At 35.5% G+C, this 25,039-nt stretch overlaps 1 protein-coding gene across 2 annotated transcripts in view; it reads left to right on the top strand.

Moving 5' to 3' along the window:
* SKAP2 (src kinase associated phosphoprotein 2) overlaps positions 1-25,039 on the top strand; it is a 117,692-nt gene that overhangs the window by 16,009 nt on the left and 76,644 nt on the right. For both annotated transcript variants that reach the window (XM_030511478.1, XM_030511487.1), the window contains exon 4: positions 7,075-7,179. In XM_030511478.1, coding sequence (XP_030367338.1) covers positions 7,075-7,179 — 105 coding nt within the window. The remainder of the gene's footprint in view (positions 1-7,074; positions 7,180-25,039) is intronic.

The raw sequence follows: 25,039 nt of genomic DNA, 5'->3' as shown, positions 1-25,039 counted from the left end.
TGTGCACAAGTAGAACCAGGCTCCTTAAAACCAAAATCAGCTGTGTGAATATCTATAACTTTCAGAAAGCACATACATACTGCTTTGCAACCAAATTGATAAACTTTAGGACTTTCTTGCATCCTCTTAGAAAGAAGCCTTCTTAGGTTCTCTGTTAGGTCAGTAAATATGCTGGCAAAAGCCTCTTTTGTTTCTACACAGTGAAAAAATGAAGCTTTTTTGGGGAGGTGGGTACATGTGAAAATTAGAGACACAAAATTAGTTGTATAGGAAAATATTTAATTCTCATGTGTGATGTGTTATCTGATTTTACACTTTTACAATTAATTGTAATGTTGATTTACAAAGTGCATGTTGTTCTTACGACAAAAATGTACAATTTTTGTACAATAACACCCCAAAAACTAATCTTTCCACAAATTTTAGTTTTATTGAGTTATTGAATATTTTATTGAGTTATTGAATATTTATTGCATTAATTTTATTCTTAAATTAAGGAACTCAGCAGAATGTCTCTTTTTTGATGCGGCTGCTTTTTTTTTTTCTTTTAATTTGAAATATTTGACTCCTCATCTAAGCAGTTTAAGCAAAAACAAAAAGCCATAGTCGCACTCGGAGTGACCTGTTCTAGATCTTAGAATTGGGAAAGAACTTGAAAACGGAGATAATTCTCATACAAATTGGATTAATTTTTTAAAAGACTAGTATTCTACTAAGGATATAAAAGTCTGGATTTTGTCAGAGATCCTGAGTTAATATAGTTTTTGGCATTTCTCTGTTTTGAGATTAATTGAATCAATACCATGGCTGCCAAAATGTTTAGTTAAAAGAACCTTGTTTTCAATTTATGCTAAAAATAGTGCTAAAGTTGGCAGAAGCACTATAAGCCCTAGAAACTGTATTTGTGTTTGAAGCTCAGTTGCCATCTGCTCTTTGCATTTATTTTAGTAAAATATATATTTTTAATCACTTTTCACAAAAGATTTTTGGCTCAGTGTTGAAAGTGAGACACCGAAAGTAGCTAAATCAAATCATTATAGGGGAATTTGCAGAACAAGTTCCCCTTAAAGCAGTCGGTGCACCTTATATAGGAGCTGTGGTACACAACTTTGGCTCTATTTATGCAGAAAAGTATGATATGACATTTACTACCTACCACTTTTCAGTCTGAAAACTGATGAAGGTCCACTTTCGTTTTCATTTTATTGTAGTATCATAGAAGATAAATCTGTGTTTCTAGAGCATCAGTGTTCTTCTACGTAGTTATTGGGAATACCTGTAGGAAACCTGTAAGTGACTTGGATGCCTCTGGCTCTTGGTAGAGGAGTGTCTGGAGCCTGAGACATCTGCTTCCTGGAGATAGTCAAGCTGATAGAGTAGCACTATATGCAAGGACTTTGTATTTTCTTCCCCTGCCCCTGTGTTTTTTGTTGAGGTGCGATTTCCTTTTTTGTCTCTGTACTCTTTTTTTTTCCCTCAGGAAATGGCAGCAGGCAGGAGTCCTTTTGGACTTCAGAAAGGGAGGCAGTAACTTGTCATCAGAGCAGTATGTGGATGCGAGTTCTGTATTTTAACATGAGCTTTCAGTCAGGGGCATAAATATATCATTAGTAATAACCATAAATGGGGAAGATATGGCTTAGTTTTTGCATAGTCCTTTGAGGATCTTCATGATGTATTTCTGGAGAGACCATCAGATGCATTAGAATTGTGCCAAATAGCATTCTATCCTGGAAGTCTGGAGGGTTTCCTTGTAGGCAAGTCACTATTGTCTGTTGCAGCTACATGTAGTTGTTATCTGTGAAGTGTCCCTGCCAAGTGCAATTTAAAGCAGCACAAGACAGAACCACCAGTGCAGCACAAAATGATCTTATGTGCATCATCAGAATGAGAGGCAACTCAACAAGTAAAAGTTGTGTTGCTTTTCTTGCTTGAAGCATATTTGCTTACAAACCTAATGCTGTTTCAGTATTGTTTTAACAAATAGCTGCTAAAGAATTCCTACTTGACGTTTACAAAACAAGCCATTAAAAACAGTCATGTTAATATGAGACTCCAGAAGACTCTTCAGGAATGAGTTATTGGAGCAGATTGTATGGAAAAGCATACATTGAGAAAGTGGCTGTTGGAAGAATCCAGCCTGATAAGATGACTGGTGGATTGGGTCAGTAGCATCTTGTTAAAACATCAGCAGCAGCTATCAGGGCCCTAAAGAATACCTGTGCCAGCTTGCAAGCAGCTTTGTCTAGTTATTCTTCTGAAAAACTGTGTAGTGAGAACCTTGCATTGATCTACTTGATGGCTCCATCCAGTCCTTTGGTGGGCTCTTACTGCAGCAGAGTGGAAAGGAGGAAGTGATTTCAACCTGACTTGGGACCCTCCAAAATGGCTAGCAGCAGAGTGTTTTGACTTGCATGACATTTTATTTTTGTGAGTTGTTTTATTTCTTTTATACTTGAGCAGTTTTAATGCATCACTCCATCTAGACTTTTTTAGAAATAAACTGAAAGTGTTTGGTGATCTGAGGATGTGAGCTAGCAAGGCTCTTTCAGGGATATTGGCTGAAACATCTTGCATGCTCTTTTTTTAGAGTTAGTGATGGAAGCAGTGTCTTTAATGCTTAAGAGTTCATTGCTATAATCACTATTTCAGAAGAAAATGAATTCTTGGGGATTTTTTTTTATTTTTTTTTTTATTTTTTTTATATTTACTGGATGCTTATAAAATACCATGGTCCTGTTCATTATGTTCAGCTTGTACCACCTAAATATGTTAGAAATCTTCAGAATAGGGGGCAAGGTCTGAAGTGCAGCCCTTGTTACAATGAGGAGAGTTTGTTTTATGCTCCATTCCTAATGTGGTACACTTAGCCTTTGCTATGCATTACTTCCTAAATCAATAAATAAGCTGTAATGGAAAAGGTAGCATTTAATAAGGAAAGACATTGTATGGGGCTTTTCTACAGATAACAAAATATTGATTCTACTATCAAACCTACAAAAGGTTAGTTTAAATTGCAGAAACTGGAGAATAGGGTCAGTTCATATGCATACTTTTGTTATTGTTTAACTGCTAACTATCTACTGTTAGTCAAACTCCTTTTTTTCAACTTCCAGATAAATCATATGGTATTCTGGGGAAACAAGAAACTATATTAATGAGCATCAACTCCTTAATTATCCTTGTGACTACATAACGGGGACACATTCATGTCATTTCTTCGTGCAATAACTTTTGCAAAGAAGTATTTTTAAACTGATCATTAATTTTATGACCACAGAAATGAGATGCAAAATTTATGCTGTTGTCATTGGCACAGGTTCAAGGCACTACTGACATTATGTGTGATTGTAATGGAATGGCTGCCAACTAATGAGTCTATAGACATTTCGTTTGAGCATGCTTTGCTTTTAGATGTCTGATTAGGCAGCAATGCTTTCAATTATGCTTGCAAATTGTATTGGATACATTTACCTGATGCCCATTGTTGCTTTGTAGTTCGGTTTTCTATTACATAAATGCAAGTTGAATGCTTTTCTTTAATTTATTAATGCTTTTCGGGTGTATTTTTAGATACTTGGCACCTGAAGAGAGGAGTAGTGGCTTGTGCTGCTCAACACTGACTCCTCCGACTGTTCAAGGAGTAACACATGTAGCTTCAAATGCAGTTCTGATTAGCCTTTCTCAGTAAGTGGAGTGTAAACTGCAGTACAACACCCTGATGAAGGAGCATTTAAAGTGGAAAAGAGGCAGAGATTATTCTGAGGGGGAATGCAGGAGATCCCACAGAACCAACAGGAAGCCTTTCTATGAATTGTCAGGAGCAATATCCTTATATATTAGTAGCATACGCTTCTAAGATGTCTTTTAACCCTGTGAGAATTAGGAGGCAAAACCCCAAGGTTGAATCTAGCCTATAGTCATTTTTCTATGTAAGTAAATGCAAATGTTGTGAAATGTTGCCTGTTAAAGCTCCAGAGCAGATTGAGTCAGCTCTTCCATCGACATGCCTGCAGTTCTTCTGTACAAATTAGCTAATTTAAGGGTTGCATTTCAATGTGTAATATAAACTTCCAAACACATAGATTTAATCTAAAATAAAAATTGGAAGATTTTTAGTTTGATCTAGTCCTGCAAGGCTACAGGTTGCTTGTACCTCTGTTTATTGTTTTTGACTATTCTACATATTCTTTGGTTAAAATATGGGTACCTAAATGTAGTACTGTAGCTGCATATGGGATTTACATATTTGTTCTGACTGTCTTAGTAAGTTGTGTGGTGTTTTGTTGGTTTTCTTGCCCCCCCTTTTTTTTTTTCCCTGTTTTCTCCTCCCATAGAAGTCTTCAAGCCTTTATTTGGGATTTAACATCTAGAGAATGCTTTGAAGACTATAAACTTGCTAAAAGCACTAAGTGTGTAACTTCTTTCTTCATAATACCTCAACTTTTTTTTTTTTTTTGTTGTTATTGTTTTGTTTTAAGAGCATTTTGAACCTGGATATTGTACACCTAGAGCAGATACTTGTTTTATTATAAATCTATACTTTGTACCCATGGCTTATGTTGTTTCAAATACAGGGTATACCTGGGATAGGTACATAGCGTGCCCTAAATATATATGTATGTATGTATTAAAAAGCCCCTTGTGTCTAGATGTGGCTTTTATATGAATGCAAAGCACGAGCATTTACTGAACTTGAAATCCTATGCATAATTTGGAAATGGTAGTATTGTAACTTAGTGGAAGAGCTAGATAACAGTGCAACATGCATAGGAAGTGTCTTAAGAATATGAAAGAGATTATGTATTGCTGAGTGGGGCAAAATTCTCTGGAGATGTTCTTCCTAAATATTTACTTGCCTATTTATCATCCACAAGTGCTGTTCATTCAGATATACTTAGGTTTACTCCTACTATTCAGCCCATGAATTTTGAGTGCTGGAGTGTGGTGTTTGTGGAAGTACTTTCCTCTGTAGATATAGCCTAATAGTTTAAATTTATGCTGGCATCTTCATGAAGGTTAAATGATAGTACATTTATTCATAGCTGATGAGGACACTTTTGACTGACAAACAGGGCTTATATATATGCTATATATATGTGTGTGTGTGTGTATACATATACATATGTATATATACACTTACATACACACACTATATATAAGCATATTCTGTGCATTCTAGTGCTAGTATTCTGGTTTAGGATGGGAAGAGTGAAACAACTTTTGATACGGTATAGGTCGTGAATATCATGTCCGCTCTATTTATGCAGGGTCTATTGTCTAATAAAGATGTACATATATTGACAGAGACAGGCAACTGGTCTCTGCTATGTAAGTGTGAAAGATAATCATGCTGGTTGTAAATATGGCATAGTGTTTTCTGTTCATGTGCTATCTGCTCTCTGGTTTTCTGTTTGGAGGAAGACGTGAATCCTGGAGAGGGATAATTTACTTTTGATTGGTTTGACAGGTGTGATGAAATGCAAATATTTTGATCAGATTAACATGATGGCTGGAGTGCTACTGGAGGATGGCCTTGTAAAAAACAGATTGGAGTTAGGTTCAGATTTAAAGCAGTTGTTATATGGCATGGGAGCTTGAAAGGATCTTTCCTGAGAAAAGCATACTAAATTAATTAACGGAAAACCAATTTGGTATTCAACAATTATAGCATATAAAAGAACTCCAGCAAAGCAAAAATGAGGCTTTGTTGTCTTATCTGCATAGAAAACTTGCTGTTCTTTGCTAGCAACTATGGTTATTTTTGGGCACGGACTCTGAATTTTCTATGATTTTCCATTATTAAATGGGAAGTAAAGAGGTAAAACTCGGCCACGGCTAAGCAGTCCTGATGAATGCAATTCACATGTCTGCAGAGAAGAATATTTTCTCTATGCATGGGGTTTATTTTGGATCCCAAGAAATTAATTGAATACAATGCTCCAAAAGGGAGCACATGAATAGAGAAGCATATCTGGAGGTTTTTGGAAAGCTTTCTCGATAGGAATATACCAAAAGGCAATGATTGAGCAGTTTAGCTTTATATGATTTTTAAGAAAATTGAGGGTCATTCGATCTGTTGAAGCATTAGCTTTATGGTTTTGGTTTAGTGATTCTTATCATATTTAATTACTGAATTTTCCTCCTTGATTTTAGTGTGGTGTTTTTTTTTTTGTGGTTTGTTTTTTTTGTGGGTTTTTTTTTGTGTTTTTTTTTAAAGAAACAATCTAGTTTGTTATTTTTTCACCTCTTCTTCACCTAGATGGTATTAAAAAAAAATCTGAGAAAATATACTGAACTTTGGGAGGGAGAACTGAAATTTTGTCTAATTAAATGGAAGCCTCAACTAATATTGATTTCATTTTACCTTTCCCAGACCTTCACACTTAAGGCATTCTGATCACTGTAGTGCATAGGTTAGTCCATAATGTAGATTTTGTATATATTGTTGTAGGATTCTCAGTTGCATAAGAAATTCATCAACCGAATGCTGCATTAAGGCACAGATTCAGACCGGGTGCTGTCAGAAGGTGATTCTGTTTTTAATTTCGTGGGAGGAGTACACATACAACATTTGCAAAGTAGTGCCTAATTATGGTGAACAAAAGTGAAAGTGGGCAGAGGGCGACAAACTGCTGCCAGCAATAGTTTGGCAGTTCCTTGGAGGAAAGTTGCTGCAGCTCCTTCCTGCACTTGGACAGCAAGCTTGACGCTGCCTGTTTCTCATGCCACTGTTTTCCCCTGCCCACCTCTTTGCTGTGGTGTCTATTTCTTTTCCCCTTGTGTGAGAAGCTGTCAGATGTGCAGTGCTGGGAGTGGGTTCATTAGCAGTTTAGGGAAACTGCTCCAGCAACATGTACGTGACTGGTTAGAAGGTAGCCCCAGAACAGCAGCGCTCACAGCTGTGCGTCAGCATGCAGTGTACCTGTTACGAGCATCCATGAGAAATGGGATTTCTTCCATTTCAGATAGAAATTGGTATCCTTCTTACTAATGAAAATACTTGTCTTTAGATTCTGTCTCTGTTTGCATGATAGCCTATATTAACTAGCAATGTATTTCTTACTTTTACAGAATTGGAAGATGAGGAACAGTCTGAGCTCTCTTTTTCTTCGCCTCCTGATAGTGTCTCAATAGCATCTGATCGATATGATAAAGAGGATGAAGCACCTTCTAATGGTATGTGACACTATTTACCTTACAATGTACTAGATTTGCCAGTTTGCTACAAACTCATGCAATTGGATCCTCGTGATACGAATGGTAGTGTGGGAAATCAGATAAACAGATAAGCATTACAGCTGGACGGTTTTCTTACCTTTACAGGAACCTTTAAAAGAACTGAAGAGCTCTCTCTAGTGGTTCTAGAGCATAGTGAAGCTGTCTCAAATTTACACGTGTTTTTTTTTTTTTTTTTTAAACTCATGTTTTTTCATAACAAAGCATCTTCTGTAGATGCATATGTTTTTGAAGATAGATCAGTGGCTAAAACTGAGTATTTGTAGTAACAAATTGTTTGTTAATTCAAGATTATCAGATTCTTGCTTAATTTTATTGTGCTACTTAATGGCTTACTGTATTATTTATCTAATAAATAATGAAAGAGTTTGTGATTGATATTTTTCTGCAAACTCCATGCAGAATAGGTTCATAAAATATTAAATTAATTATTCTTACAATGTTTCCTTCCATTAAGACAGTATTTTGTAGAATGTTTTCATTATATAAATTTCAAATTTGAGTTTGCATTAAAAAAAATAAAAATCTAGTCTCCGTAGCGGTTTTCCTTGGTTTTTTTTGTATTCATTAAATTTAATGCTAAGTGTGACTGTTCTGAAGACATGAACAATTGAATATTTCAACAGTTAACAAGCTTGCTTTAGCATGGTGTCCATATTTTTGAGATTTGTTTATTGTATACATAATATAAATACCTTCTATGGATAATATCTGGCAATAAATTAAGTATATGTACAAATAAATTAACTATGTATATTAATTTCTGGCACTAGAAGTTAGATAGACTTACTAGTGAATGATGTTTTCTGACATGATATGATGATCAAACTGTGCAGCTCCATCTCGAAATACAATTGCTGAATGAAAATATGCTTCCTGCAACATAGCACTCCACATTTTATGTTATCCAGATTATTCCCTTTGGAAACATAAATTGCTTTTATGGGGTATAAAATTATGTTTATTGCAGAACAGGGATAAGTCAAGTACATGCATAAGTGATAAACCTTCTAACCATTGATTCACACTAAAGCATTTTTTTTTTTATATCCATAGCTCTGTAAAATGTGTAACAATAATAACACCTTTTTTCTTCTTTTTTTTTTTTTTTTTTTTTTTTTTTTAAATATTGAGCTTTTTGTATGTTGGCAATGTGGCCTTCTATTAAAAACTAAAAACAAGCCTTTTTGCTTTCTGGTTGAAATGTAATTATCAATCAGACAAATTGAATATCGCTTTTAGAAAAGACAAGCTAATTTTCCAAAATACAGCTGAATGCAACTTTCCATGTACTTATTTTTGCTTACAAACATAATCTTAGCATTATTTCTAATTGTAACTTAATAACATGGTACTGATTGCATAAAGGGTATGTGACAAAATTGTATAGCTGTTTAATAGGAGATATGATTATAGATTTGTTTCAAAACAGTTAATCAAGAAAAAAATTATAATGTTCATAAACCTAAATAATGAATGGCTGAAGAATGCTGATGCAAGAGTGAATGAAATACTGTATGAGTTTGTACAGATGGGTGAATAATTTTTAGCCTATTTTGAAAGTTAAAATTATGAGAGTACGTATAATAGCTGCCCAACAGTATCTTGGCTGATACATTCCAGTTTAGGTAGAAATATAGTGGGTGTGATTCTGTTGTATTTAAGATTATTTTGCCTCACTAGTCTTTCTACGTTTTATGATAAATGCTCTTCAATTATCTTGTACGAGTGCAACACGAAGAGAAGTTGAGAAAAGGTGGTAGATTTTGATCTGTAAATACTTTCATTTATTGGAGGAATGTTTATGTTTTCCTCTTTTAATGTCCAGTGTGTCATTCTAAGACCATTTGATTTTAACATATGTGGACCATCATTCAAGTCCAGCTACCTAGACTATGTATGAAAATGTATGTTGGGAGAATCTTATAAGAGGTGGATTGATTCTCAAAGATGCCATTTGTTGCAGTTCTCACAGGCATGAATGGGTTTGTTGAAGCTTAATACTGTGTGGGTTTGTTTTTTTTTTTTTTTTCTTTTTTTTTTTTGACAGTCTGTTAATGCTCAATATTTAAATCCTACTCAAGAAGCTGTATCTGTAAGGTAGATGATTGATCTTACGTGGTTACCAGTTTAGTTCAGCAGGTGTAAAACCTCATTTGTGTAGGATCAAGGCTTTTGGCATTAACAGGGGGGCCTAACTGTAGGTAACCAAACTGAGGTGTTCGGTATTTATATTTTCACCCATTCATATTTTTATGTAAAATGTTTTATATATATTTTCTGCTAAAAAAACCCAAAACAAAACAGGCATTTACCTTTATACACGTGAGTTAGACTGCAAGGTTTGTACGACTTCTGAAAGTGTCACTATTTGACTTTGCAGTGTTACTGTCAAAATATAATTAGTGAAGGCACCCACTTGGTAACAGATAAAGAATTAGTGTATTACGTGTACATTACAGTCATTGTAAAATCCTGGAGGTTTTGTGTGACCTCTATCTAATGGTGTATTAATTACAAGAGAGATAATCCATTTAACAATAAGTATGGGATAACTAAATTAGCACAGGTCCCCTAAAGGCCTTTTGTCAAATCTGATTGTTATGTTGTCCTTTTGACTTTTACCTTATGGTAAGCACTAACAAAGTATCTAAACTTTGATGGATTATAAACTCTAAACATGATATGTATTTTTCATAATGCTAATGTAATTTTCTAGGTACTGAAAAGGTCAAACCCCCACATCTCTGTGTGCATTCTAAGTCTGTCTTTCCTTTTAATATTTCTTTTTCCCTGTTCCTCTGGTTCAAAAGTTCACTCAGTTCCCAAATGGCCACCTAATTTTCCAGTTATTCCCTCAAGCCATATGTGTTTTGGTTTCTTTATGGTTTATTAGGTACTGTAGGAAAGTAGCATAAGTTATATCATCTAATGAAATTCAAGCACACTTCAGTGATGCTTTGACTTGATTGCTGGCAGCAATTAAATCACAGTGAAGGAGAATGATGCATAGGCTTACATGTCCAGACACCCTACAGAAATTGGAAGAGGGATAAAACACAACAAAACCCCCAAATAAAATAACAAACCCCAAAACAAGACAGACAAAACAAAACAGCACTGCCAGGCACTCCATTCTTAACTTGATTTTTTTTTTTTTATTGGCTAACAGCCTGATTGATAGCAAAATCATAACTTGCTGTATGCTAACAGGCAGAGTTCACTTGTAGGTTATTGTGAGCTGATAAAGGGTTAGATGGAGTTTTGATTTTCGCATTGGTCCTTGGTGCACCAGATTAATGGTTTTTCAATGAGAGACTGGAGTAGTCACAGTTTTGTCAGAAAAACAAATGGAGATTCTATAGCCATGTCTGCTCATTAATACCAGTTGCCTGAAAGGTGTACTACTTCTCTATACAAAAGACTCAACATAATTGATTTTTGAGTGGGGTATTTTTTCCCTTATTGATGACTAGGTTTCTTGCAACTTAAATGACAGGTTTTTGTATAGTACATTGTATAACAATGTTATGTCTTGTAAATACTTACTCCCCTTCCATCTGTATTTTGAAGAATGTGTGTAGCAGAAAATATATATGTCTTGATCAGTTAAAAACCAGAGTCTACCAAAACACTTAGAAATTGAAATAGTAAGACTTCCTTTAAAGTTGGTGACTATTATTATTATTACTACTACTACTACTTTTGGTTGAGACATTAATGGGGGAAAAAATTTCTGGTTTTAATTTAGTTTTCAGGTTTCTTAAGATGGTGTTAAATGTAGATGCAATGCATGCTGAAGCTTTCCTATTTAAGAGAGTTATCCTCTTTTATGATCCCAAGGGATTTTTTTAACAGTAATTTTTGGTTTGCTTTGTTTTGTGGTATGGTAACTTGATTCCGTAGTAGGAAATGCCATTAGTATTAAAGGAACAAACTTTCAGACTTTGGAGGTGATGTGAGTGATCCATCTGCTTCTGAAGAAGGTATGTCTGTTTAGCTTTGCAGGGAGTATGTGATTGGGTAATTACTGGATCTAAAAAGATCAGAATGAATGCTATGATAGAATAATTTAGAACATCATCATTTCCATTGAAGGTCTAGAAATGTTGCCTTGAGCATGTAAGGAGGAAAAAAGTACCAAAAACGTGTCTTGGGAGTTGCATGCTCTTCAAAGTATCGTATTTGGCTATAGCTTATGAATAAAATATGCTCTTTAGTAGAAAACTTTTAAACAGTGCGAGAATCTCATACTAGAAATTCTCTATAGTTGAAGTGCAGGAAGGTAAGCCTTCCTGCAAAGCAAGCAAAAGCAAGCAAAATAGGATGTTTGGAGGACTTTGGGGAATCAGAATAAATTAAGGTGGTGTGCTTTAACTGTCATCAGAGTGCAGTCTTGAAAATGCGCAGAACTTGTTGCTCCCTGGAACATACTTTTCTTGGTATAATTTTTGGATGAAACAATGAGTTTTAACACTTTGTTTTTATGCAGCTCCCCTGGAAAAGTTTTATACAAGTCTTTGCAGGCTTGATTCAACTCTTTTGCATGATCTATAGTATTTCCTTTGCATGAACATCCCATTTTGTATTTTGATTGATCAAGTGAGAATGAAAAATTGTGTGACTAAATCTTGCATGCTGCTTCTATTGACATTTTAAGTCTCAAATACAAGTACTGATTAAGCTTCTTTCTTTTTTTTTCCCTATTTGGTAGGCATAAAGGTCTGAATACTGTCCCTGACGAAGGGTAGAGTTCAGCGTAAGATCTTGTCTTTATGTACAGTGCATACACAAATATTTTCCCTGTTTCTTCAGTTACGTTTCTACTGCGTTTATTTTTGAGGCACCATATTAAAGCAAAAACTTTAATATGTTAACTTATTTAATAATAAACTCGGTGTGTTTCATCACTGAGCCAGCCAGTTAAGCGGTGTTAGCAAAGGTTGGAGAATGGAAAATGCAGCTGGTAGTTTTCTGTCCTGTCTCCTTTTGCCCTTCCTATCCCCCTAGTCTTGTATTGGTTTATTACTATTTTAGTATCATATTCATGTACATGGAGAGGATGTTTGGTTGTCTTGGGGATGACAGCATTGGAAGTTTACCTGAGTCATTCTAGGAGACTAGTTGTTGGCTTTGCAGCACTGGTGAGAGTTCCAAACTAAGTGCATCAGAGCCATTAAAAGAAGTGAGAAACTTCTTTATTTATCTTGTTTTTCTCATAGGTAAACCTCTTTGAAGACAGAAAAATTTATTTTCTTATTCCTTATGTCTCTTTAAATATTCAAGCTTAATTAAAGAAGATCATGTTGAGGGCAGGAAAGATCTAAGTTTACGGGGACGTTTGGTGGGAAAAGGTGACTTCTACTTTACGCTATTATTAGGACCTGGCAGGAAGACAGGAGCATCAGTGCCATGGGAAATGGGTAAGGAAAGGGGTTCTGGCATGCCAGCTTTGTTTTGAGGGGATGCTAGTTCCTGTCAGAATTGTGACTGGGAAATAATCTAATTTATTATTTTTATATATGTATGTAATTCTGTGTTTTCTCCAATGGTTTAATAGACTCTTCCTGTGTCTGAACAGATGTTGTATGGCAGAGGAAATACTATGTATTGCAATGTATTATGATTCTGCATTTCTGGGACATTTCTGGCTGAAAAGGTAATACAACTGATCAGAAATGGTGCTTTCAGAATTCGAAGAAATTGTAATTAGTAATTTAGTTTTAAGCAGGAAGACTGAAGTCTAGAATTTCCGATATGGTATGCCGAGTCTGTCAGAGGAAAGATACATCACTAGGGAATTAGGCTGAGACACTTAGATGTCACCCAGAATATAATCTTTTAGAAGATGATGGAACACATACTAGAGAGTAACTTAAAATATGAAGGGTGTTTTGGTTTCTTTTTTTAATTAAAAAAACAAAACAAGAAACAACAAACAAGATATTAGTGTGTTTGAGACCATATGTGAATAAATTCCCAGATCCAAATATGTTTAACAAGTGAGAAGAGGGTGCTAACTTTGCTGAAATTGTCAGAAGTCATAAAGAAGATCAGCTCTTTGTTGGATAGGAGAAACCTTAAAAGTAAAGTCAATGTGTCACCTGCCAAGAAATGTCTCAGGCAAGCTGAGGGTATCTGTCTCATCTTTCCTAAAAATCTCTAATGGTACAACTTCAGGCTCCCCTGGGCAGCTTGCCTCAGTGCTGCATTGTACTGGCTAGTAGAGAACACAGAGCCTAAACTGCTTTTGTCGCTCTGTTGGCATTTGACTCTCTTTTGTCTATAAAAGACATGAGAATGATGTATTTCCTTTTTTGTCCCCTTCTGTCATGAATATATTTGAAGACTGAGAAGAATCCTTATAACTTTCCACATGTAACTGCTGTTGAAACCTTATGAAAAGAACAAGCAACTGAACTGCTTGCTTGCTTATTTGTTTGTAGGATCCATAGCAGTGAATATAGTAGCAATGCCTTATTTTGTATAAGCAAGAAGTTAAAAAGTGCATGTGAAATATGCAAAGCTAATCTAATTGATTTTGATTTAAACCATTTGCACAGAACAGAAGGGAATAATTTCTGATAGGAAGCAGAAGTTTTAAGTGAAATTTTGGCCCCATTAAAGTCAACAATAAAGTTAAAAATGGCATCATATAGGTTAACAGTGTGTACAAATTGATGATACTAAGACGTTTGAACTTCTAATTATCATGATGAAAAACTTCCTATTAAACAATAAACCCCTGTGTTCTTTTAACATTTACCTTTCTCCCATGGGAGAGATGACATGGTTTGTTGCTCATTTTGTTTCATCTATGTTGCTTCACTGACTGAGCAATAGCAAAACAGCCGTGTATGCTCCACCACTAGGTAGGACAATATCCACAATAAAAAACAAATAATGACCTGCTTAACCCATTTCTTTTTCATATTAGATCATAATTTTATACAATATTACGGTAAATAAAGAGCAAAAAAACACAACAGAAAGCTGAAGTGCAATAGACTTTTCTATTTACTTTATATTGCCTGTTGGCCTAATGTTTTTCTAGATCAGTTCTTATACATCACAAATAGCTGAAATAAAAAGGAAGAGGGAGGGTTTTCCTTCAGCCTCTGTAATATGTAATAAGCTTTTCAAGTGTGTTTTGGAGGTTGTTAATTATAGATTTAAGACCTTATTAACACTTTGACTCAGCTGAATGAATTTCTACCTTCTAATTTCCCTGTAATTCCTCTTTCTTCCTGCCAAGCAGTAGTAGCAAGTCAGTTTCCATCCTGATCCATACTCCTTCCCTCTCAGAACCAGACAGTTGCATCGATCATAGATGATGGCATTGCTCCATGCTACTCCAATGGCACTTTGATGTGAGTACCCTTCTAGTGCCCTTCTTGAGGTGAGCAAGTCCAACAGATTGTTACTGCTTGGCGTTCAAGGCAAGAAGCATCTTTTCCATCCTGGTATCTACCAAGTACAACAGGAAAATGAGTCTGCCTTCAGGTCTGCTTTCAACATACAGTTGCCCCAAACGTCTTGGGGAGAACAAACTCTACATTCCAAGGGGAAACGGCTTTAAACTGACAAAGGGTAGATTTAGATTAGTTATGAGGAAGAAATTCTTTGCTATGAGGGTGGTGAGACACTGGCACAGTGTTGCCCAGAGGTTGCCCAGAGAAGCTGTGGCTGCCCCATCCCTGGCAGAGTTCAAGGCCAGGCTGGACAGGGCTTGGAGCAACCTGGTCTAGTGGAAGGTGTCCCTGCCCGTGACAGGGGGAGTGGAATTAGATGAGCTTTAAGGTCCCTTCCAATCCAAACCATTCTGTGATTCTGTGATAACCACAGTGTTTTCTTTGTTTTAGAGTAGATGAGAAATATGTAAAACAATGCTCTGTGTGGTACTTCATGTTTTCTGTCTCAAGAATGAGGCTTTAGAGGCCTGAATATACGAACCAAATGGGGGAAAAAAATGTAAAACCTAGCAATAAAACTACAAATTAAGTTTGGTGTAGGCTTTTCTTTCTCTGAATTGGTGATTAGGAATTTGTGCCCATATTTGAATCATTTCATGCACTGAAGTGTGTATCAATCCTAATAAACAGAAAAAGATTTTTCCCATACTCCTGTTTTTGTATTTTAACTGATTAGTACTTTCTGTAGAGGTGCAAATTGTATCTGTAGAGTTTAAGCAAGTACTAAACAGGCCTGTTTTCTGTCAGGCATCACGCAATCCAGCATTAATTAATGGATTTGGGTTCGTTTCCTTTTAAATAAGAGGGAGGTAGCAGTGGATTAATGTTTGTGAATTTTGAGATTAAATTTGAATGGAAAAGTAAAAACTCTGTCATGAAAAGGTTTATTAAAGCATTTTGCAATGAAAAAACAATGTAAATTAAATCTTTATTATGTAAATTGTATGTGCAAGTGCATTATTATCCATCTCAAGAAGATGTTGCTGGTATTGTTCACTGATTAAAAATTTGCAGCAGGAACCATACTTTGGGTATCTGTCACTAGATAGTGTTAGTTTGACTGATAGTTTCCTCAGTAATTCTTCATAGATGTTTACTTGGATCACTTACAAGAGTAGGATTTAAAAGTAGAGTCGCAGGCTAAAAATGCAATCTTCTCTCCAAACTAAAATTATTACTACAGTTTCTTAATTAGTATTAGGCATAGCCTATTCACCACTATCACAATAATGACAGGTGATATCCCATGAGGATCTTAGCCTTGTCTTCTCTACTGGTGGTAGTCAGAAATAGTTTTGGTCCCATATTGAGCAAGGAATTATGGATAATCTTATGCTACAAAATGCAGGAAATCCTCCCCTGGTCTAAACAATTTTTTCCTGTCCTTCTGAATTATTTACTCTGTCTACCTGAACACACCTTCCTTAATGGGAAGTATGTCACAGCCTGGCAATAACTTTCCAGATATATCCTAGGCTTCATGTAAAACATCTTTTTGATGGTTCCTCAACAGTAAAATTTTGTATTTCAGTATATGGATATGGGCAATGTATAAATACTCACAAAGTGTATTCGAAGATGCAGTTTGTGTGCTTCACATAACTGCACTTGTGCATCACTGCTTTGCATTGAAGAGTAAGGGGAAGGGACTAGTGTTGAAAGAATGTGAATGGGGGCAGAAGGATGTTTGGATTGTGTACATGGCTGTGCTACAACACTAAAATGGGATGTAGACAAGTGAAGTGAAGGTGGTCCAAGTCTTTTTGGTAGGTAACAGATGAGTTGTTCTTTTGCAAACATGGATACAGGAAATGGGCCTTATTATTACAGTTGCCTGGAAAAGAAGCTGATGAAAGTGTTGTCATTGGCTTCCAATTAAAAAAAAAAAAGTAACCTTGCCTGTTTTAATGTGGAGAGTCTGACACATTCCCATAATTCTGTTTTGTATTTAGTAATTGGAATATGTATGCAGATGAAGATGGTGGGGGAGTATTTGATTTTTAAAGCAGCTTTCCTTATATGAAAGTAGGGGTGGACTAATTTTTCTTCCTTGAACAGCTTCCTCAGAAGCTAGCTTTAGCACTGTATTTTAACAGAAAAATAATTGGTGAGACTACCACAAACCTTTTTGATCAAAGCTGTTTGGAATATTTTAGCAAAATAGTTATTCTGTAATTGTGTGTGTCAGGTAGCTGAGCTGAAAATACACAAGGGAATGTAGTAATAACATTGAGAAGTGCAGAGATTCCACCCCCCCCCCCCCCCCAATCTGTACAGATAACATTTGGAATTTTAGGTTAAAAATAAAACCTGCAAAATAAAATGGTTCTTGCTAACCACAACATACCTGCAAATTTCATTTGGAAATAATGACTGTGTGATGCAGTCAATAGAGGTGCATTTAAGTATGTATTGCTTTTTTAATAGGTGGCATACCTTTTTTAACCTGTCTCCAATTGCTGGAATCTTCCAGTGCTCTCATTCATTTGAGCAATATTTAGAATGTGGTATCAAAATAATGTAAAAATGCCATAGTGAGCTGGTGATAATTGATTTACTCCATCACACTGAAATACCTCTTGTTTTCCTCTTCCTCCTCCCTTGGGCAGTAATCATGGGATCAAGCTGCCAGTCTGTAGATATAATTTTTCCAGCGGTGCCATCTGGCTCCTTGGCACTGGAAGTTGTATTGGCCTCTTTGCTGTTTCCACTGATTTTTGTCAAATGTTCGTCTGTTGATGAGATGTCTTTTGCTAGTGGGTGCTGATTTCCACCTCCACCCAAGTCAATATTGTTTTTTATTGGTGTTGTAAGGGACTGCTTGTATTGTGTGTGCTGTGGCGCTTTTTTTTTTTTTTTTTTTAAATGGAACTTAGGACTTAATATGGGAACTCTATGAGAAAAAATCAGGATTATGCATCAGTTGGCTTCCTCCATCCATATTTAAAATACAGTTTCCCAGGATTTTTATGTGTTTTGTATAGTACTAGCATCATGTCCTCTCACAGATTTTTATAGATCTTCAATGTTAGTGTAGAATTGTCTCCTTTTTATTTTGGGGAGTTTTCACTTTTTAAATAAATTATTGGTAAACAATAAGGATTTGTAGGGTCTGTGTAACAGATGTAACAAGCTTTATGTTTTGGAATAACCAGCCAACGAAGCTAGCTTTTTTATTGAAGAACTACACTTTTATTTTTGATGTCAACTTTTCTTACAAAAAAAATTGTAGAAATGTTGGCTCAGTAGAACAAACACATCTGAGTTGCTTTATTCTGTTCAGGCCTTAGCTGCATTTCACTGTCATACAAGGTGTAATGGCAGTATTGATAGAGAGTTAAAGAAGAATGATCTGTAAATAGTATTTTAATGGGGATGGGAGGTGGGAGAAGAATCCCCTTGCTCTAAATGCTTTTTGCAATATTATTAATTTTTTTTTTTTTAAATTTCCTCTGCTGGTCAGAAACATTCAATTAGGGGGTGGGGGTGGTGGAGGTGGTGGAAATCAGCCTGAAGAGCAAGGATCCCAACAAAATATGAAGAACAGAGTTTCAGAAAATACAGTTTTTTATTCAGCTTAAAAAAGTGGTTTTAAATATTTTGGGTGAATTAAAAAAAAAAAATAAAATCCAAAGCCCTTTCTATTATCATGTCAGAGAAGTCCTATTGATCAGGACAAGACTAATTAATTTAAATCCTTTATATATATATATTTTAAAATTTTTATTTTAACCACCATTTTGAAGTGCTGTGTCTCAGATGAATAAATTATACTCATCCTTGGGTGTAAATCTAGATTTTTCTTTTGAAAGTATCTTCTTAGAGTTGTAGAGTTGTTCAAGGTAACCTTGTGAACTCTCAGACATGAACAGTTGTGTTTAGTTGGCCTATTGGAATATTTTTATATTATTATTACTAAAAGTAGAAAGTAATAAGCACTCTTTATTTAGCATAGTCTTAGTACTACCCTAGCGTAATGCCTCTGTTAATGAAATACTATTAAACTGGTATTTAAATCAATATTATTGTGCTTTTCCAGCACTGAAGAAATTATCCAATACTGGAAACTATAGGAGTAAAAATCTTACATGGGGTAAGGGAGAGCCTTAGTGAGGTTTTTGTAGCAGTTGGTTTGATTTAAATTTCAAGGATCTCTTGGTGCATCTTTATAGTAGTCTTTAAAAAAGACGACAGACAGGATGTCTGAATGTGGGTCTCCTTATCAGTAACTTGACTCTGATATGAAGTGGGTACTTTTAACATATGTGTTTAGTTGAAAGAAGTCTATAGAAAAGGCTATAATATCAAAGTATGGCAAGCACAGCTAAATATGCATGATCTATTGTTAATAGTAAAAGTGTTAGTCTTTAGGTTCTCAGCATCTACGCTCTCATGAAAGATTTTAAGGGTGTAGGTATTTCATGATTTTCTAAAATAGCATAGAATCTTCTTTTTGTTCGTAACTAAATGTGAAGATAAAATGTTGCTGCTAATCAGTTGTCTGGGATGCCACCTCATTAAGATTTACACGATCATCAAAAATTGCCAGAATTGTTTGTTGGCTATATCCTAACTCAAATATATAAAGGGGATACCACAGCATTTTTCTTTAGAATCGCAGGGAGTTCAGTGACCTTTTGTGGCAAATTATGTAGAAAGAAAATATTTATATTCATTTAAAATAACCTCCATGAAGAAATAGTCTCATTACCCTGTTTGATCAATTCCTTGCAGCCTGAGCTGTAGCATGCTGCTATTGCCATTGGTTGATGGAATACACTGAGAAGTGGCTAATGGTGATGGTGCTCATCAGGACAGGGTTCAGCCAGCGGTCAGCAACAAATAATTCAAGACTGTTTCTAAGTTTGTGGCTGGTGGAATTTGCTTCTTGCCCCAAGCCAGCAGCATTGCTGAGCTGGGCTATTTGATTAGAAGAGAAGCATATTTGCTTCTTAGCAACTGCACATTTGCACAACACACAGACCTATACTGCCTCCAAAGGTTTGCCTTTTGTGATGGTGGAATAATACTTTTCTGTTGATTGGCAGACAAAAGAGATCTTTGCAATGCAGAGGAGCTTACAACCAATTTTTTCTTTGTCTTTTGTAAGCTTATTGGAGGTGCTTCTTAATTTAGCATTGATGCAGATTTGTATATGCAGTGAGACTGGCCAGGATTTGAACTCCTACATTTAAGCTATTACTGCTATGTGTATTTAAAGGACAGATGCATACTTAGGCTTAATCATTGGTGTGTGCAGCTTTTTCCCCAGCAGGTGTACTTAATGGAAATTATTTTCTACTGTATTTTGACATAAATTTTAATATGTGTATTACTATTTCCCATGCAAGAGTGATATTCCTTTTATAGAAGATAAAACGAAAGCTGGTCTATTCTTATATTCTTAGTGCCTTTTTTTTTTTTTTAATATCTTAACAGGAATGCAGCAGTGATTGCAATTCTAATAGTGTGTGTGTAATTTTCGATGTAGCATTTCCCACAGGAAGTGAGTCTACAGAAGAAAATGTGTCTAGTCAGTAGAAGGCAAAGGTATTTATAACACTGGTAATCTTTGAAAAAAAGACAATTTGGGGAAAAGAAAGCCTGGGATTTACAGTCCTAGGAGGCCAGGGCAAGGAAAACAACAACTATTTTTTTTTTTTTTTTTTTTTTTTTTGTCTTTTATGGCTTTACAGCTCTTTTCACTCCTGGCCTGTATTTTATTGTGGAAGTTTCCATACTGCCATAGTGGAGCAATAAATCACTGATGTGGTTACTGAAATATTTCATGAAGTAGTAAGTACAGTCAGTGTTTAAGTGGATTTTTGATGCAGATATCTGCTCGCATGTTTTCCTAAATAAAATGTATCTTTTACTTTCATAACTAAAACCAATGAGTACCTTTATAAGTGGATTTTATAATCTGTTAAAACTGTATCTTTTAAGGGATAGGGAGAATTAAAGCAGGAGTGCACAATAAAAGGACTGTGGGTCGTATTAGCATGGCTAATGTAAGCATCCAGGAGTTTACTTACTAATAACTGTTTCAGTGGCAATTTAAAGCCAAGAGAGAAGAGGAGTAAAGCTCTGGTGAAGCAATAGCAAGCCCCAGATGTCCCTCTTCAAGTCAACATTAAATCTACCAAAGTTTTAAATCCTTTTTCATGTAGGAATTGTTTTGGTGGTTTATTTTGGTTTGGTTTTTTTTTTCAGTCAGTTGAACAATTTAAATCATAATCCAAAATGTAGGCTTTTTTGAGAATTTTGAGGATGTTGAGGGAGTGAGACAAAATGAAAACTATGAAGGGAAACCAGTGGCTATTCTGGGGAACAGGTATTTGGGGTGTGCATACTGCTAAGCAGGAAGCAAGATGTAGGTACGGGTACAGCTGTTGTTTTGGAGGACTTGGAATGGCTAATTAGTGACTGACAATTCTCTTCCTTGTTAACTTTGTATATATAATTTTTCGGAAGGATGTTTTAATGTACCGGTAGGATTTCATAGGGAGCGGTCTTAGCTTTGGCTTAATTTCTGAGACATTCAGAGCTGTGATGGTGTGATAAGGTGGCTACTTGTTATGCTGAATTGCCAAAGAGATGCTTACACCTGGTTGACTTATTTTTGTACCTCAATACCTGTGTTCTACACAGATTTAATTATTTTTCAGTAATATATGCACAATGAATTAGTGTCATGGGTTTTTTGTGTGTGGTTTTTTTTTTTTTTTTTTTTAATAGTAGATAGCCTTTTGTAAGCATTAGGCTTTTTGAAAAAAATAACTAAAATATGTAGGAATTGCCACGTTGCTACTATCAAAATGCAACTGTACCCAGGGTAGAATGCAGTAGCTTTTACAATGGCAGTATGAACAATACCCAGCAATTGAAGACCAGGATATGAGGAATATCTCACCTAATTGAAATGACAAGGGGGATTTTGCATAGGTAGATGAAATTATTCGTATTGGAGGTGGGCCAGAATGCTGGGGTTATTCCCCTCATCTTGCTAATTAGGCTTTCAGTTTCATTAACAGTCATTGAGATATTGGGTGACTGACTTGCGTATGAACATAACCATAATACATACAAAGAATATTTTATTTAATTATTAGTATTCTTTGGAAACATCTAGATCATGTTAAGAAGTCTCTATAAAATCATTATGGATCATTTTTGGTTGTATGGCTTAAGGTAAGTAGAAATAAAAGAATGTTTTAAGATGTGCAGAACACCGAATTGTATGAAGACTGAAGTCAGCAAGCCTGTGCCTATGTTTGGGTAGACTGTGTACCACACACAACTAAACCACTACCATGTTTATATTAGTGGCATTTTTTTTTTTTCTTTTCCAAGATAGCATTTACAAGGATTTCTACCCTTAGAAATGTGAGATGGGAAACTAATCAAGCTTTGTTATGCTCCCAGGATGTTTTCAACCTGGGGTAAGTTTGAACAGGTCTGAGGAATCTACAGTTCTTGTTGTCTATAAGCATTAATTTAGAAAATATGACTTAATGTGTATGGCATCTTTAAATTCCCTTGCCTCTTTAATACACTGTCGTTGGAATATTTTTTTTCGTCTCCCTGTTAATTGCCTTTGTCCTTCGGAAACAGACATTTGGAGGGAGGTTTTTGTTTGGTTTTGTTTTCCCTTTTAGGGAATAATAATGAAGTGTAGTGATTCATACTGTACTATGTTGGTACCAAATAACTGCTTGTTATGTTTTGGAAAGGGCCTTAAGTGTCTAAGCCTTAATTAAATCATTAGTCTGGTCTTTTTTCAACTGACTTCTCCTTTTCCAAGATCTGTGATTAGTGTCTTCTGGAATGTTGGGTAGAGAAATTCTTCACTGTATCTGTAGTTAATGATGATTCAGGTCTTAAATTAAAAATAGCCTTCAGTGAAGGACATCACAAATATAAACCAAGAAGGTGAAAATATTGTAGAAAAAGCAAATCTGCTGAGTCAAAACCTGAAAATCACATGTGTGAAACTGAACAAGCTAAACCAATGATAATAATCTTACAGTAGAGAAATAAATTGGGTCATTCAGAACTGCAGTTGTTGAGGTTGTTTGGGTTCCCATGCCTTTTAAAAATTAAAACAGAACAATGCTATTCTAAGAATCTTACCATAAAGAAGAGTGTGGTTACAACAGAACTAGTTGTTCTGGTTCCCACTGCTGTATAGATGAGGCCATAATTTGTCCTTTTGGTTTGATACATACACAGATGATCCTCCTGTAGTTCTTCGTAGACCCTTTGAGACTGAGAGTCAGTTGTCTAGCTCTAAAGGCTTTTTCATGTTAGTTTTTTCATCTGTAAGATTGTTCTAAGTAATGTACCAATGATTTGTAAATATTTTGAACAGTTACCTTTGTGTGTTATATTTCCCTTCCAGTAAATCCATTGACTAATACATATACTTTTGAATAGAATTATGTTCATGAAATAAGAACAAATAGAACAATGATGGGTCATTTTATTTATTCAATATACCTGTAACCTTGCACAGAAATAAGCTTTGGGAGTGACATAAAGACACATATTAGTATAGATAATGCCTGAAGAAGTTGATCCCAGAATCTTGTCTTTCGTACTTCTGTGTCACTGACTGGCTTCCATGTAGTGTTCTCTAGCACAATTTTGTCAAGTGTTTTTCAGGTATTTGTTGTCAAGGTATGTTATTTCTAGAGAATCAGAAGTTTATGTGAGGAAACCTGAGAATGCATTATCATAACTGTCGTAGATGCAAATGCTTTTGTGGGAGCCAATATAAAAAGGAACCTTTATAACGATTTTTATTTTGATAGTTTTTTGCTAGTTATAGATTTATTGGATGCTTATGAGAGTTCAGTTTATGCACAAACTGAACCTGTGCTTTAGCTTTTGGGGTGAAAAAAATGAAAAAGTAATGAAAATTGGCTAAGTGCCTATAAATGTATGTAATGTATTTTTCATGTGTCACCTTATTTTCACTGGATCAAGGCAGTTTTAGAATCCTCCACTGTATGTATGTGCCCTTCATTGAATGAGCTTCAGAGAACCTAATCGGGATAAAAACAAGAAGTGGGAGAAAAGGTTTGGAAACTGACATGCAAGTATAGTAGTGGAGGACCTAGGTTGTACAGAAGGCGTGTAGCAGGGACTGAAATTAAATTGTCAGTTAGAGTCCATAGAAATCTCTTCCCCCTTTACTAAAAATGTAACTGTCATGTAAGAAAAAGCCCAGGTCGTTAGGAATAGAGCTGTAATATTCTGCGCATTGCCACTTATTATTATTTCCATATTATCATATTCAGGCTTTAAAAGTCAGCATTCAGAACAGCATCCTACTTTTTAATGTAAGAATCCTCTTTCTTGGTCTTTTCCTCACTTTTTCTCTTGTCAATCTGATATATGCTGAGCAATCACAGAAGAAAGTATGCAGTTTTCTGTGAAATACATGAATCAGTACATATGTGACATGCCAGTCTTACACATGCAGTAACCTTCTCTCCACCCCTTCTCTCTCCCTCTGTCCAACTGCTTACATGACTTTGGAAAAGTGTGTTTATGGGTGCAGCAAGGGAGAATCAGTGAAGTGGCACAGAAGGTCTGAAAATGCGATGTTTTTCCCTGATTTTTTTTTTAATTTTATTTTAAAAGTCAGGAAGCCAACAACATTTTATAGCATTTCTAGAAAGACATGAAGACTACTTCTCTGTTATGAAGACGAGCAGTGGAGGCAAAAGGAATCTGGTTAAGAGCCAGGACTAGTTCTACATTTTCTAGCTCCTGCTTACATGGTAAGATCTCTCTGTTACGTCTGAAGCTTTCCAGCTTTCTGAAGTTTTTGACAATTTGAAATGCGTATTAAAGGAACATAGGGTAAAGTTTTTTTTTCTGTCTTCAGAACCACATCATTTATTAACAGATGTCATCCTAACGTGTATACAACTTCCATGGCTCTGAGTGTTATTGTAAATGGTAAAAAGACTCTTTGGTTGGCTTTAAACTGATGCCGCCTTCTGAAGTACAAGAGGTGTTTGTAGTTTTGTATATTGTCCTAGTTTTAATAATATTATTATTTTAATATGAAAATGTTTGTGTTCCTCTAACTGTTGTAAACCAGCATATTCTGCTCTGGTTTTTCAATATCAGAAAAATAATTTAGGTAATACGAAGTATAGGACACCCCATCCCACTCCCCCCTGGACTTGGAGCAGTGCACTAAACTGCTGATACAGACACTAAAACTGTGAGATTTTCTTACTAGTTCATTTAAGGGTGTTGCTCTTTTTCTTTTATGAAAAAGGTGGTGGTGCAATTTAAAGCCTGGTATATAG

The sequence above is a fragment of the Strigops habroptila genome, chromosome 1 (genome assembly GCF_004027225.2).
Source record: "Strigops habroptila isolate Jane chromosome 1, bStrHab1.2.pri, whole genome shotgun sequence".
Taxonomy (NCBI): domain Eukaryota; kingdom Metazoa; phylum Chordata; class Aves; order Psittaciformes; family Psittacidae; genus Strigops; species Strigops habroptila.
This window is presented reverse-complemented; position numbering and strand designations above follow the sequence as displayed.